At 38.2% G+C, this 16,578-nt stretch overlaps 1 protein-coding gene across 1 annotated transcript in view; it reads right to left on the bottom strand.

Moving 5' to 3' along the window:
* The window catches only part of LOC126416263 (oxysterol-binding protein-related protein 6-like), a 259,898-nt gene that overhangs the window by 155,952 nt on the left and 87,368 nt on the right, over positions 1 to 16,578 (bottom strand). Inside the window, exon 8 of the mRNA XM_050083896.1 lies at positions 4,918 to 5,067. Coding sequence (XP_049939853.1) covers positions 4,918 to 5,067 — 150 coding nt within the window. The remainder of the gene's footprint in view (positions 1 to 4,917; positions 5,068 to 16,578) is intronic.

Genomic DNA, 16,578 nt, shown 5'->3' on the forward strand with positions numbered 1-16,578 from the left:
TAAGAACTTCTGATCAGAATTGGGGAATGATGAAGTAGACAAAGTTAAGAAACTCTGCTAGCTATGCAGCAAAACAACCCATGATGGACAGAGCAAGGAGGATATAAAAAGCAGTATAGCATTGGCAAAAAGGGCATTCCTGGCCACGAGAAGTTTTCTAGTATCAAGTGTAGCCCTTAATCTGAGAAAGACATTTCTGAGAATGTACATCTGGAGCACAGCATTGTATGGTAGTCAAACACAGACTGCTGGAGAACTGGAATAGAACAGAATCAAAGGATCTGAGATGTGGTGCAACAGAAGAATGTTGGAAATCAGGTGGACTGATAAGGTAAGGAATGAGGAGGTTCTGCATAGAATCAGCAAGGAAAAACTCTGACAAGAAGAAGGGATAGGATGATAGGATATCTATTAAGACATTAGGGTTTAACTTCCACACTACTAGAGGGAGCTATAGGTGGTAAAAGCTGGAGAGGAAGACATAGATTGGAATACAAATAATTGAGGACATAGGTCACAATTGTTACTCTGAGATAGGAAGGTTGGCACATGAGAGAGACTCATGGTGGTGTCACCAAACCAGAGGACTGATGACTAAGTTAACAAATGTGATGAAGGGGGTTCCTCATAGATATGCCATCAGTTTGCTCATATACTTTGTTGTTTCACTGTAAATAAGTTGATCTGAGACAATGTTTAAAGAGATCTGCTATATTCTTTGGGAAAATAATTTCTAGTTGTTACATCACCTCACTAAGATGACCATAATAAACAGTGCTACAACATCAAAACTAACCACAATATCACCTGGAATCAACCAGAAGGATTTTAGTTTTTCATTAAATCACCATAACCTTTAACATAAGTGTCAGTTATTCACAAATGGCTGTAGGAGAGTGGCAAAGTGTTTGGCAATCCCATAGGTCAGACAATCAACTCAGGTAATAATAAGGGTTACTGGTCAGCCAAGTTTGCAAATTTTTGGTAAATCACACAATCTTGGTGGCAAAACGTGTGAACTTCACAAATGCTGTTAATGTGTAATGTGGAGCAATCTTGGAATTGGCCACTGAAAGGTATGTCAGAAATGTGAGATGCTCTGCCAACAGCCGATTTTAAGTTACAAACAACTAAACTGCAGCAGACAATGCATTTCGTAGTCCAGAATTTAAACTAGTGTCCTAAGCTAACCACAACCTTGTGATGTGCAATGTATCCGAGATAACGGCAGTCAACAATCTGCCAAGATAACGGCAGTCAACAGTCTGCAGAGAACTAGAATCACAATCACTTTTCTCATGGCGATTAAAGCTAACCTCTACGAGCAAACGCAAGACAGGAAAAATTCAGTTTCAGCACTAAAAGTAAACTGTAATTTCTTGTTATCTTTGGTTACCTGAAACTATTCTCACACTGAATACATGAGATGCCCTGTTACCAACCAATTAGCAGTCCTGCTTGGCACTTGGTTGCAGATTATTGATGACACAGGCAGATTCCAAACAAAAAAGAAATGATAGGAAGAAAAATCAGAGCAAATAAAAAAGTCAATAAGATGATGAAAATGATGTGGCAAAGTATTACAAATAAAAAATTACATTTAAATCAATTAACTGAATAAAAATAATAACCGAACACTTGTGATTAGGTTTAGAAATAAAACAAATTTCATTGCACCTCACAAGATTCTGACCCATGTCCTTCTACACAGCAGGTTTAAATGGTAGCCATCGCGCTTTGTTGCAATATTGGGTTAAGTAGTTATATCTATAACTGTGATGTCTCAGTCGCAACAATGAACTGCAGCCTTCAAAAATTTGGTATCGCACAATATTGTGTGCGAAGCGTATCTAATGTGTAAGCCAGTCTCTGTGATTATAATAACTGTATATGTGATGATGAATCACATTTTGTGTGAAAGTATCCATTATTCTCCATATGAAACATGTGTACTTCATTAGCATCATTGTTTGTGTTATTTTTTATGTAGTTATCGTGTGTGATGAAACACGAAATAAAAGTGTCAGACCCATGATTCAAGATCCAAACACATCAAGAAGAAAGCTGGACAAGGAATTGGAAGTGAACTGACCAACTGATGTGACAATTTGGTACTGATGAATGCTTCGGGTGTGACGTTGAGCACTAATTAATAATTTCAATCTGACTATATCTTGTTCGTTATCCTAAGAACAGAAGTTGCAGGATATCACTTAAGCTCTATATATCTTCCTGGTTCTAGAATGTCCCAAATTTTGCTGTGGTAGTCTTCTTCCTGCACTACCACTGTAGCATTTCCCTTATTTACTGGAAGAATTAGAAGGTTTTTATCAGAATTTAAATCAGGAGAGCTTTCATCTCACCTTTCATTAAGTTACTGCCATGTGGTTTGCATCTAAGCAATATTTTGGCTGATTCTATGTGTATTTTTATCTGCAGACGATTTAAGTGGAAAAATGGATTCCAGCTTCAATATTAACAACAATGTCTTTCACTGGTATTGTAGACGGTGTGACTGTACAGTTTTTCTCCTTCTTAGAGAGAACCCTGTCAGACCTAGTATTAACAGTAAGACTCATGTCTGAACTTAGGAAAATCATTATTCTCTTCATTTTTGACCACTCAAATTTCTCTTTCTGCCTATTAACTGATTGAATATGATGAAAATAGTTGCAAAAAAATCATATTTAATAACAGTACCAACATTCAGGAAGTATAAGACGGAGTATTATGTATGCTCTGAATAAAGCATTCAAGTCCAACAATTAAGGCACTCCCCAGCCAATAAACAGAGTACACACATTAAGGCAAAATGAACATGTAGCATAATGAGATCATTGTCAAATTTTAGTCAGTACTTTATAAGCCTAAGTTAAAAGTAGCTGAAACACTTGCAAGTTTGAAATTTTCTTTGAATATCAAAAATTAAGCAACATTTATACTGTGAGAGAACCATTATTTACATTTTTATATACATGGAAAAAGGATATATATATATATATATATATATATATATATATATATATATATATATATATATATATAAATAATGGAAGGAAAAATTATATATAAAAACAAAGATGAGGTGACTTACCGAACAAAAGCGCTGGCAGGTCGATAGACACACAAACAAACACAAACATACACACAAAATTCAAGCTTTCGCAACAAACTGTTGCCTCATCAGGAAAGAGGGAAGGAGAGGGGAAGACGAAAGGAAGTGGGTTTTAAGGGAGAGGGTAAGGAGTCATTCCAATCCCGGGAGTGGAAAGACTTACCTTAGGGGGAAAAAAGGACAGGTATACACTCGCACACACGCACATATCCATCCACACATACAGACACAAGCAGACCTGTCCTTTTTTCCTCCTAAGGTAAGTCTTTCCGCTCCCGGGATTGGAATGACTCCTTACCCTCTCCCTTAAAACCCACTTCCTTTCGTCTTCCCCTCTCCTTCCCTCTTTCCTGACGAGGCAACCATTGGTTGCGAAAGCTAGAATTTTGTGTGTATGTTTGTGTTTGTTTGTGTGTCTATCGACCTGCCAGCGCTTTTGTTTGGTAAGTTTCATCATCTTTCTTTTTAGATATATATATATATATATATATATATATATAATGGAAGGAAACATTCCACGTGGGAAAAATTATATATAAAAACAAAGATGAGGTGACTTACCGAACAAAAGCGCTGGCAGGTCGATAGACACACAAACAAACACAAACATACACACAAAATTCAAGCTTTCGCAACAAACTGTTGCCTCATCAGGAAAGAGGGAAGGAGAGGGGAAGACGAAAGGAAGTGGGTTTTAAGGGAGAGGGTAAGGAGTCATTCCAATCCCGGGAGCGGAAAGACTTACCTTAGGGGGAAAAAAGGACAGGTATACACTCGCACACACGCACATATCCATCCACACATACAGACACAAGCAGACATATTTAAATATGTCTGCTTGTGTCTGTATGTGTGGATGGATATGTGCGTGTGTGCGAGTGTATACCTGTCCTTTTTTCCCCCTAAGGTAAGTCTTTCCGCTCCCGGGATTGGAATGACTCCTTACCCTCTCCCTTAAAACCCACTTCCTTTCGTCTTCCCCTCTCCTTCCCTCTTTCCTGATGAGGCAACAGTTTGTTGCGAAAGCTTGAATTTTGTGTGTATGTTTGTGTTTGTTTGTGTGTCTATCGACCTGCCAGCGCTTTTGTTCGGTAAGTCACCTCATCTTTGTTTTTATATATATATATATATATATATATATATATATATATATATATATATATAAGCTGAAATATGGACAAGTATTGTGTTGAATAAAATAAAATTTAAATATTACTAATAATTCAATGTAGAGAAGAAAAATTATGTGATATCCCTGAAGAGTGGGTAGATAAATCTTTGAAATTCCTCATTTTAAATAACAAAATACTATGGTAATAGCTTTGTTTTAGGTTTTTTTTTTTTTTTTGTCATTTAGTAAGTACACTAGAAGTAGGGATATTGCTTTAGCAAGAGGCGTGTTAAAAAGGATAAATGCATTAAAAGAAAGCATGTGGCTTCAGTTGCCACTGAAGAAGTATTTTTTGTGAATTTGTGAAGTTTTCTAACATTGAAATAAGTATCTAACTGCCATGAACTTTTAAATCAATTACAATATCTGTAAATTACACCCAGAGTCGTCCAATAATCTGAACATTTATGCACCAATTTTTAATGTCTGGTTTGCGCAGTTTCACTACAGCAGAATTTCTCTTAACAGTGAGCAGCAAACCAAGTATGAAAGAACAGTTGGCAATAAGGAATTTTAATGTAAGAGAATTTAATTGTTTTGTTGCAGAGGAGAAAATTTGTCCTGTGTCCTCTCTGCAGTTGTAAGAATGGAAAAAGGAAATGAAAGATAAGAAATGAAAAACAACACTTACAGATAGTGGTGAGGCTGACTCTGGGTCTGTATTTTTGCTTGGACTTGATCCTGTAAGATCTACAGAGCTGCCTTTAGAACTCTTCTTTTTACGCAATCCAAATTTTTTTCGGTCTTTCTTCACATTTGGTGAAAAGCTTTCTGTGGCAATCTAGAAACCACACAACATTAAATTAGGGAAAAAACTAATTAGTGGGAAAAGGTTACTTGAAAGTTTCTTTATTAGTAAGTTATGAGTTTGAAAAACAAAACTGTGAGTAACAAGTTAATGTATGAATTGGCTCAACATTATCAAGCATTCTTGTTATCTGTTAATGATAATTTCCCAATACAGTGCAGATTTTTGCATAGTGCAACATACAGCACAAATGGCAACAGTAATAACTTTTGGCACAGTCTGTAAAAGCTCTAAAGCAAGATGAAGTTCCATAAGCATGGCTTCAGAAAACATTACAGGTTCACTTTTACAATCATGATAACATAACTAGTTTGTTGTTACCACTAAAAGGTTAAATTGTGTTACAATAGACATCAAATTTGATGGCCTATTCCTTCTCCCACTATATCGCCTCTTGAATACCGAATGGTCATTTTACACAGCTATAAATCAGTTTGTTCATATACATTGAAATTTAGTGACTGAATAACTTTAAAACTATCATGGAGTTCTCCAATGACAAAAACCTGTCAGATGTAGGATATTTGCCATTCCTGCATACAATACAAAATTCTGACAGAATAATATACTGGTGTAATTCTACTCTCAGATGTGAAGCAAGCAAGAGTAATATAACACTGTAGGAATGTGGATTCAAGTGCTATGAGAACCTTCAGTGCATCCGCCTCTCTTTTTGTTTCAACGACTAAAAAAAAACGTTTTGAAGCCATAATTACAATTTAATTTTACTGCGATAATGTTAATGTAAGAGTTAATATTGCATCCCATACTTCCACTCTACCAAAACATACAAAAATTATTCCTTTTTGTGCAGTGTTACGCTAACAGATTAGTCCAATCTGAGATAGTAGTAACAAGGAGACAACAGCAAGCTACGTAGATACATGCAGTACTACTAGCTAGCAATTAGCATTTAAGCATTGAATTTAGATGAAGCCTGTATTATTGTTGGCATCCACAATGCAGGTAACAATAATGATGACAGCTGCCACAGTAAATGTAGCAGAGTTTTCAACAGGTTACTAGAGTGTCTACCTATTTCTACAATTACTGTTTTAGTTTGCAAGTTATATGTTGTGTGCCAGACGGTACCTAGTGTACCATTGTATGAAACATGAGAAACCTTGCCAGATCCTACAACTATGTTTGACATACCTGATATATTAGAGAAATGGCTTCTCAAAGTGTGCCTCAACACTGTATGAACAGCTCCATTCTCCTATATCAGGTCTTAGTTATTTGACATCATTCATTGTGACTATCATTTTGGACCTTTTGTTCATGGGTCCCTTGGTTTTTAAGAATAGAAAAGAAGTCATCTAGGCAAAGTGAGGCCCAATTCCACTGTCTGTATGACAACATGACCACAGATACTGTTACGAACCAGTGATAAGCTAAGATGCCCTGTGTCTAAACTTCTGTGTCACAATATCTGGAAACCCTCATGCAAATAAACAGTTCCAGACTAACCTGCTGTAACTTTTCTCGAATTTTCCTGAGGTATCAGTGCAACAAGCTGCCTGGCAGGGAAGAATTTGGGCTTTCTGTATCTTGAAAGATTCTGGCATGATTCACTCAAAGTAGGATCATGCCTTGAAAGACCTGGACTTGCTATTCCATTCTAAGCTCATACTAATACACCCATTTCTAACCACTAGTTATATCTTCTCATGACTGGCAAGAGGCCTTTTGACAATATGCTGTAGCATTTCTTGATACAATTCAGTGTTTCCCTTCTCTTGTGCTTTAGTGAAGTAGGTCACACACTTAGAACAGATTTTCACTCATGCCTGTGAAGAGCTCTGAAAATATTGGTGAAAGAAAAACTCTAATCATTTAGTTTCCAACTTTCACAGATCACGCGTCATTAGATGGTTCAGGCAGTCAATGTTTTCTTCTGCAAATGCAGTTGACAAATTCCATGTATGGTCAAACTTTCAACAGTGACCCATTTCATTTAGATCCTGTAAACCATTCCCATCAATGTACTGTTAAACATAGTACAGAAATGCACAATACAGACTTTTCAAGCACTGTTGATGGTTTAATACACACTTAAAATCACAGAAATTTATTGCACAAAAATAATCACAAGACAACCATTCAGCATCACATAAGAACAAAGAGCTAACTGTGATTCCTACCCTCTATGGCAGGGGCCAGCAAACACTGCATGTGGTTCATGAGCGCACAGCATTGTACTTGAGTACTGCTTATATTCAATCGTAGACTGGAGCAGGCCCTGAGGCATGTTAACAGCGCTCAGGTTGTGACAGTGTAATACCAGCCTTAGCTGCCAAGTTGATGAGAAGCGATTACTAGATACGGTTGGCTATACACTGACGGAAAGCCAAATTGCAACATCAAAATTTTTGCACCAGTCACACAAGAGTGGCACCAGTAGTGCCACTATGAGGATGTAACTCAGGTTTGCTTTAAATAGACACTGTAATGGTCATGAGTATTAGTTACCTTTGAAATTAGATGTGCAAGTTGATGTTATTCAAGAAAGCCTTTAAGGTAACAAAGATGTCATTATCAACACCTCACCGAGTTTCAACGAGGTCATGTAATAGGGCTACGAGAAGCTGGATGTTCCTTCTGCAGCATTGCAGAAAGACTTGGCAGGAATGTAGGCACTGTACATACTTGCCATCAGTGGTGGTCATGGGATTGTGTGGTAGCAAGAAGACTAGGCTCCAGATGGCCATGTGGCAATGCCATCTTGTTCGGTGTGTGGCTCTGGTGCATCGTACTGCAGCTGCAGCGGCAATTTGAGCAGCGGCTGGCACCACGGTTGCACAACAAACTGTTACAAACTGGTTACTTTATTGGTTTACAAGCCAGATGCCCTGTAGTGTGCATTACAATAACGCCAAACAACTGCCATTTACGACTTACGTTGTGTCAAGCAAGAGCTCATTGGGGAGCAGGGTGTTGTGTTGTGTTTGGGTCTGTTGTGTTTTCTGATGAAAGGTGGTTCTACCGTGGTGCCAGTGATGGCCATGTTGGTTAGCAGGAGGCCAAGAGAGTGCCTGCAACTGACCTCTCTGCATGCTAGACACAGTGGACCTACACCTTGAGTTATAATCTGGGGTACAACTTCGTATGACAGCTGGAGCACTCTCGTGGTTATCCCATGTGCCCCAACTGCAAATTCGTACATTAAGCTGGTGATTCAACCTGTTGTGCTGCCATTCATGAACAGCATTACAGGGGGTCTTTTCCAACAGGCTAAATGCTCACCCATATACTACTATACAACATATACTTCTATACAACACGTTCTACAGTTTGTCGACATTTCCTTGGCCTACTTGATCGCCAGATCTGTCCCCAACCAAGCACATGTAGGGCAGCATCAGATGAAAACTCCAGCATCACCCACAAATACACTAACAGTCACTGTATTGACTGACAATGTGCGACAAACTGACACCTGGCACCTGTATGACATAATGCCTGCTAGTTTGCATGCTTTTCATCATTCCGGAGGTTACATTGGCTATTAATGTACCAGCAGTTTACATTTGCAATAGCTTATCTCACATTTACATTAATCTGTGAACTTTCAATGTTAATCGCTTAAAAATGTTACCTAGAAAAATGTATTCCCAAAATTTCATTACTCTACATTAATTAATTTTTGGTGTCGCAATTTTTCTTTCCATCAGTGTATCACAAGCAACAGAAAATGCTGTGCTAATCAAAGAAACAGAGAAATGGAAATTTGACATCACTTAAAAAGGTATAGGAATATCAAGTTTTCCTCTGTGCAGAATAATGAAAATTTAAAATTTTTAATATGTGGTTGTATACTCAACGGTTAGCACGTTTGTTATAGAACACCACTTTAACATTTTTCACAAGGATGAATGAAGCTTATTTTTGGATTCTGATTGGATGGGGAAATTAACTCAGCTTAAAAACAGAGGTCAGATGACCCTTGATAAATCTGATGTAAGTAGCTTTTGTCATGAGAGATCTACAATTTTCTTTCAGCATGTCTCATTTAAGTGACGTAGTATTTTATGCAGCACTGTTTTCAGAACAACAGCAATGACAGTCCAGCGGTAAATGGAAGTCATAAGATAGCATTTAACATCGCAAGAGCTGGAAAACAATTTGCTGATACTGAGTTCATAAAAGAGTGTATTAATGACATTGCAGGTCTTTTGTGCACACTGAATGTAAAAATATTTTAAGTAATCAGCCTTTCTCGGCAGACTTGCATCACCACATGAGTGACATGGCTAGTGACGTTAACTCGTAATTAATAAGTGAAGTGCAGGACTTCATTGCATTTTGCAGCACACTTGATGAGTCCGCGGACACTTCAGATACTGCGCAATTAGTGATTTACGTCCAAAGCGTGGACACTTATCTGCTCTATCACTAGGGCAGACATCCTAAAAACAACTGAAGAAGCAGTCAATTCTGTTGATTTACACTAGGAACATTTGGTATTAATGACAACAGAAGCAGTACCTGCAAAGAAAGGGAGGTGAATGAGATTTGATGGATTGACAAGAAAGAAGCTGATCACTGCATTTTGCACTGAGAGATACTCTTGAGGGGTGTGGGCCAGATCTTGCAGAAAAAATTGGGTGACAGGTATCCCAGTGCATGTCTTAGCCAAGTGACAGAGGATGTAGGATCATTGTGCAAGGGGTTTACGAAGCAGGATCATGTTGTGGTAGTGGGTGTAGCATGAAACAGTACTGATAGGGACAGGGCTACAATACTGAGTTTGACCAGGTAAAAATAGCATCTGCAATGAACCATACAAATGTTGGCTTGATTCCTGCTTTCATGTGGTATGACCAGCCCCAACTGAACAGTTGTGTCAGAAGGGTCAATATGGAGCAAGATCAGCTGCTTCGGGTGGCTACTTTGTCAGGCATAGGTTTGGTTCCTGTTGATAGTATTGGTAGGTGGGACTTCACAAGACATGGCCTGCATCTCAATAGGGAAGGGAAGGGTAAACTGGCTGCGATTATAGCAAAATCTTTAAGGTGGAGCACTGAAACTCATGAGAGTACTTTTTTAGGCTAAGATCAGTGTCCTATAACCCTACATTGATTGAAATTAAGCTTAATGAGCAGTTCAGACAGGCAGGTACTGGAGATGTGAAAATATCACAAGATTCTCATAACAGTAGAGTGAAAAAAAAGTTAGTATGTCACAAGATTCACATAAAAGCACAGTGAAAAATAATGTTTATATATTGCATCAGAATATCAGGGGATTAAACAACAAAGTAGATGAGCTTCTTGTTTGTTTAGAAGATTTAGAAATTGAGGGTGGCATAGATGTACTATGTCTCTCTGAACATCATATTGCCACAGGTATGAAATGGTAAATGTAGGTGGATATAAGCTTTCAGCACATGTAAGTAGGGACATGATGGAGAAAGGAGGAGTTGCCATACACAGGGTGTAAATTTTAAGTTGACAAACCAGAATAACTCGAAAAATAAGCTTCACACGAAAAAATGTGTACAATCCAAAGTTGATTATTTTCGAGGGAGACATATGCTGGTGCTAAAATTAGCCCACCACCCCAGCCCCCTGGGGGTGGGATGGCAGGTAACTTTAAAATTTCAAATGGGAACCCTAATTTTTTATTGCAGAATCAGATTCTACATAAAAATTACGTACATGTTGTCTTAAACATTTGTTTTGATTCTTGGTAGTTGGCACTGTAATTCAAAAAAATCCATGTTCTCATTTTTGCGTGGAAAATGGTTACCGATAAATAAAAAATTCTTAATTACTTCGTAAATTTTGATTTGATAAAACTAGAGTTTTACAAATGTTGACCCAAATATTAATTTTTCCCATAGATTTGGGTAAGTTTTGTTTGTTTCGTGGTCATGAGGACACGCAACTTTTAATTATTAAACAAATCATCTGACTAGTTAAATAACTAACTAACCAAATATCCTACTTACTAACGAGTGAACTCATTAACTAAAAAGCTAACTGACTCATGAACCTAATTTTTTATTAGATTCGGAGTAATCACTCTTTGTTCGTCGAGAAGTCTCACATCTGAGGTTCTTGATTAATTTGAGTTATTTAGTTTTGGGGGGAAAAACGTAGAAAATGACATTCATAAATTTATTGACTTAACTCACATTGTTCACACCTTCATTTTATTTCGGAATATCGCGGCTGTTACATCATTTACATTTTTAGAATTATGTACGATAATCGATATCCCACTTAGCCCTGATCGATAATCGATACTCTTATCCAGCTCTTTCTGAAGAGTGGCATAATGTTTCGCAGTGCCGCCGATAGATAGCGCAGGTATGAGTAATTCGCCCTTTCTCATAACAAGACTGGGCTTTATAATTTATAAGTATTAATGTAATAAATGCACTGTATTTTTTACCTGTCTGAGCATTCAGACAGCAATACACAGTTTATAGTGGTGATGTAGATTTGACGACCTCGTGTGACTGCATTCGCGGGTTTTGCTCGCTGCAGTCGCATTTGACGCAGAGTTAGTTTTGCTGGGCGGAATTACGCCACATGGGCCGCTGCTCGCTCATAGGAATTCTAACTCTACCTTTCTCGACACCCCTTATCTTTCCTCTCTTAAGATTAATAGGTGGCATATGTCATTATGAATTATCTTTCTGTGGAAGTAAAAATTGATATGATGTGGATTTATGGAGAAAGAGGGAGAAATTTTGGTGATGCTGTCGCGCTTTATGCACAGCGTTTTCCTGGCCAAGTACTAGCACGGTCCTCTTTTGTTCGAGTTATTAAACAATTTACTGCAGAAGGTAGTGTGAACCAGAAAAAAAGAACCCATGCAGCTGCTGTTGGTGGACAAAACAATCAAGTGGCAGTTCTAGCTGCTGTGGCTCATAATCCACATGCAAGCACAAGAGAAATAACAAGCCAATCAGGAACTTCACACATGAGTGTTTGTAAAATCCTGAAGTTCCCCAAATTTCATCCATACCATGTATCCATGCATCAGGAACTACATGGCGATGACTTCCAAAACCGTCTAATGTTTTGTCACTGGGCAGTTCAGCGGATGCAAACAAACCAAAACTTTTTTGCCAGAGTACTTTTCTCTGATGAGGCAACATTCACAAAGCACGGCAAAGTTAATCACCACAACATGCATTACTGGAGTGAACAGAACCCACACTGGATTCAAGAAGTCAACCATCAGCAACCTTGGTCAGTTAATGTTTGGTGTGGTATAATTGGCAGTAAACTGATCGGTCCATATTTTATCGACAGTTATTTGAATGGCAGCAAATATCGAAACCTACTTGAAAATCAACTTCCAGATCTAGTTGAAGACCTGAGCATCGAACTTTGACAAAACATGTGGTTTCAACATGATGGTTGTCCAGTGCATTATTCATTAGTAGCGCGCGATGTACTAGATCGACTTTAGCATGGTCACTGGATCAGCAGGGCAGGTCCTGTGAATTGGCCAGCCAGATCACCTGACCTTACCTCGCCAGATTTTTTTTTATGGGGTTATCTAAAAGATAATGTTTATCAGGAAATGCCTACCACTCATGAAAACATGATGCAAAGAATAAGAGATGCTTGTGCTGCAATTACACCAGACATGTTATCAAGATGTGTGCAGGGATTTACAGCATGAGTCAATAAACGCATCGAAGTTGGAGGTCATCAATTTGAACATTTGATTTCATAAAACGGTGAGATTCAAGGTTCAAATGGCTCTGAGCACTATGGGACTTAACTTCTGAGGTCATCAGTACCCTAGAACTTAGAACTAGTTAAACCTAACCAACCTAAGGACATCACACACACCCATGCCCGAGGCAGGATTCAAACCTGTGACCGTAGCGGTCACGTGGTTCCAGATTATAGCACCTAGAACCACTCGGCCACCCTGGCCGGTGAGATTCAAGGGATGTATGGACAACAAGCAGGCCGAAAGTGAGAGGCGAGGGGACTCACTGGAAACAAGCACCCCGCAATTCATTTACTTGCAAGTATTTGCAAATAATCAACAATAAAACGAAACTAATCTTTCCTTTTCAGGACCACCAAATCTTAAACGGGAACATGTTCATCTTTAGTTAGCAAGTGGGTTAGTCTTTTCCTCAGTTAGTCTTTTACTTTGTTTACTCTGTGGGTTAATGAGTTTACTCGTTAGTAAGTAGGATGTTTGGTTAATTAGTTGACTAGTCAGATGATTTGTTTGATAATTAAAAGTTGTGTGGCCTCATGACCACGAAACACACAAATCTTATCTGAATCTGCAGAAAAAATTAATATTTGGATCAACATTTGTAAAACTCTAATTCCTCTCTCTCAAACCTCAACCTATGGGGAGAGTTGTAGTTTTAGCGAATCAAAATTTACAAAGTAAATAAGTTTTTTTAAAAATTTATCTGTAACCATTTTCCACACAAAAATGAGAATATGGATTTTCTTGAATTACAGCGTCAATTACCCAGAATCAAAACAAATGTTTAAGACAAAATGTACGTAGTTTTTTATGTAGAATCTGATTCTGTAATAAAAATGGAGGTTCCCATTTGAAATTTTAAAGTTGCCTCCCACCCCATACCCAGTTTTCCCCAATAGACTGAAATATGCCATTGTAAAACCATTGCATAATACGGGGGATACGTTGGATGTCAACAACTACCGCCCAATCTCTCTTCTGACAGCTCTATCAAAAATTTTTGAGAAAGTAATGTATTCAAGAGTAGCCTCCCATATTTGTAAAAATAAAGTACTAACAAAATGTCAGTTTGGGTTTCAGAAAGGCTTTTCAACAGAAAATGCTATATACGCCTTCACTGATCAAATATTAAATGCTCTGAATAACCGGACATCACCCATTGGTACTTTTTGTGATCTCTCAAAGGGTTTTGATTGTGTAAATCATGGAATTCTTTTAGATAAGCTAAATGATTATGGTTTGAGGGGGGCAGTGCACAAATGGTTTAATTCATACTTAACTGGAAGAATGCAGAAAGTTGAAATAAGTGGTTCATATAATGTTAAAACACCAGCTGATTCCTCAAACTGGGGGCTATCAAGTACGGGGTCCCACAGGGTTCGGTCTTAGGTCCTTTACTGTTCTTGATATACATTAATGACTTACCATTCCACATTGATAAAGATGCAAAGTTAGTTCTTTTTGCTGATGATACAAGTATAGTAATAACATCCAAAAACCAAGAACTAAGTGATGTAATTGTAAATGATGTTTTTCACAAAATTATTAAGTGGTTCTCAGCAAACGGACTCTCTTTAAATTTTGATAAAACACAGTATATACAGTTCCGTACAGTAAATGGCACAACTCCAGTAATAAATATAGACTTTGAACAGAAGTCTGTAGCTAAGATAGAATTTGCAAAAATTTTATGTGTGGCCATGGATGAGAGGTTAAACTGGAAGCAACACATTGATGGTCTGCTGAAACGTCTGAGTTCAACTACGTATGCTATTAGGGTTATTGCAAATTTTGGTGATAAGAATCTCAGTAAATTAGCTTACTGTGCCTACTTTCATTCACTGCTTTCATATGGCATCATATTCTGGGGTAATTCATCGTTGAGTAGAAAAGTATTAATTGCTCAAAAACGTGTAATCAGAATAATTGCTGGAGCCCACCCACGGTCATCCTGCAGACATCTATTTAAGGATCTAGGGATCCTCACAGTAACCTCATGGTATACAGGGTGTTACAAAAAGGTGCGGCCAAACTTTCAGGAAACATTCCTCACGCACAAATAAAGAAAAGATGTTATGTGGACATGAGTCCGGAAACGCTTAATTTCCATGTTACAGCTCATTTTAGTTTCGTCAGTATGTACTGTACTTCCTCAATTCACCGCCAGTTGGCCCAATTGAAGGAAGGTAATGTTGACTTCAGTGTTTATGTTGCAATGCGACTCATTGCTCTACAGTACTAGCATCAAGCACATCAGTACGTAGCATGTATGAGACAGGCAAAATTCCCTCAGACTTCAAGAAGAATATAATAATTCCAGTCCCAAAGAAAGCAGGTGTTGACAGATGTGAAAATTACCGAACTATCAGTTCAATAAGTCACAGCTGCAAAATATTAATGTGAATTCTTTACAGACGAATGGAAAAACTGGTAGAAGCCGACCTCGGGGAAGATCAGTTTGGATTCCGTAGAAATGTTGGAACACGTGAGGCAATACTGACCCTACGACTTATCTTAGAAGAAAGATTAAAAAAAGGCAAACCTACTTCTCTAGCATTTGTAGACTTAGAGAAAGCTTTTGACAATGTTGACTGGAATACTCTCTTTCAAATTCTGAAAGTGGCAGGGGTAAAATACAGGGAGCGAAATGCTATTTACAATTTGTACAGAAACCAGATGGCAGTTATAAGAGTCGAGGGGCACGAAAGGGAAGCAGCGGTTGGAAAGGGAGTGAGACAGGGTTGTAGCCTCTCCCCGATGCTATTCAATCTGTATATTGAGCAAGCAGTAAAGGAAACAAAAGAAAAGTTCAGAGTAGGTATTACAATCTATGGAGAAGAAATAAAAACTTTGAGGTTCGCCGATGACATTGTAATTCTGGTGTAGACAGCAAAGGACTTGGAAGAGCAGTTGAACGGAATGGACAGTGTCTTGAAAGGAGGGTATAAGATGAACATCAACAAAAGCAAAACAAGGATAATGGATTGTAGTCGAATTAAGTCGGGTGATGCTGAGGGAATTAGATTAGGAAATGAGACACTTGAAGTAGTAAAGGAGTGGGGAGCAAAATAACTGATGATTGTCGAAGTAGAGAGGATATAAAATGTAGACTGGCAATGGCAAGGAAAGCGTTTCTGAAGAAGAGAAATTTGTTAACATCGAGTACAGATTTAAGTGTCAGGAAGTCGTTTCTGAAAGTATATGTATGGAGTGTAGCCATGTATGGAGTGTAGCCACGTATGGAAGTGAAACATGGACAATAAATAGTTTAGACAAGAAGAGAATAGATGCTTTCGAAATATGGTGCTACAGAAGAATGCTGAAGATTAGATGGGCAGATCACATAACTAATGATGAGGTATTGAATAGAATTGGGGAGAAGAGGAGTTTGTGGCACAACTTGATTAGAAGAAGGGATCGGTTGGTAGGACATGTTCTGAGGCATCAAGGGATCACGAATTTAGTACTGGAGGGCAGTGTGGAGGGTAAAAATCGTAGAGGGAGACCAAGAGATGAATACACTAAGCAGATTCTGAAGGATGTAGGCTGCAGTAGGTACTGGGAGATGAAGAAGCTTGCACAGGATAGAGTAGCATGGAGAGCTGCATCAAACCAGTCTCAGGACTGAAGACAACAACAACAACAACAACCTACACTTTATATATGTATACCTAGTGGAAAAGTTCATGATGGGAGGGATCCTCTGTGGTATACAGTCACTGTAAAGAAACTTCTACAGAAATAGAAGCTATTGCATAACAGGTGTAAACAATGCATATGCTT

The sequence above is a fragment of the Schistocerca serialis genome, chromosome 8 (genome assembly GCF_023864345.2).
Source record: "Schistocerca serialis cubense isolate TAMUIC-IGC-003099 chromosome 8, iqSchSeri2.2, whole genome shotgun sequence".
Lineage (NCBI taxonomy): Eukaryota > Metazoa > Arthropoda > Insecta > Orthoptera > Acrididae > Schistocerca > Schistocerca serialis.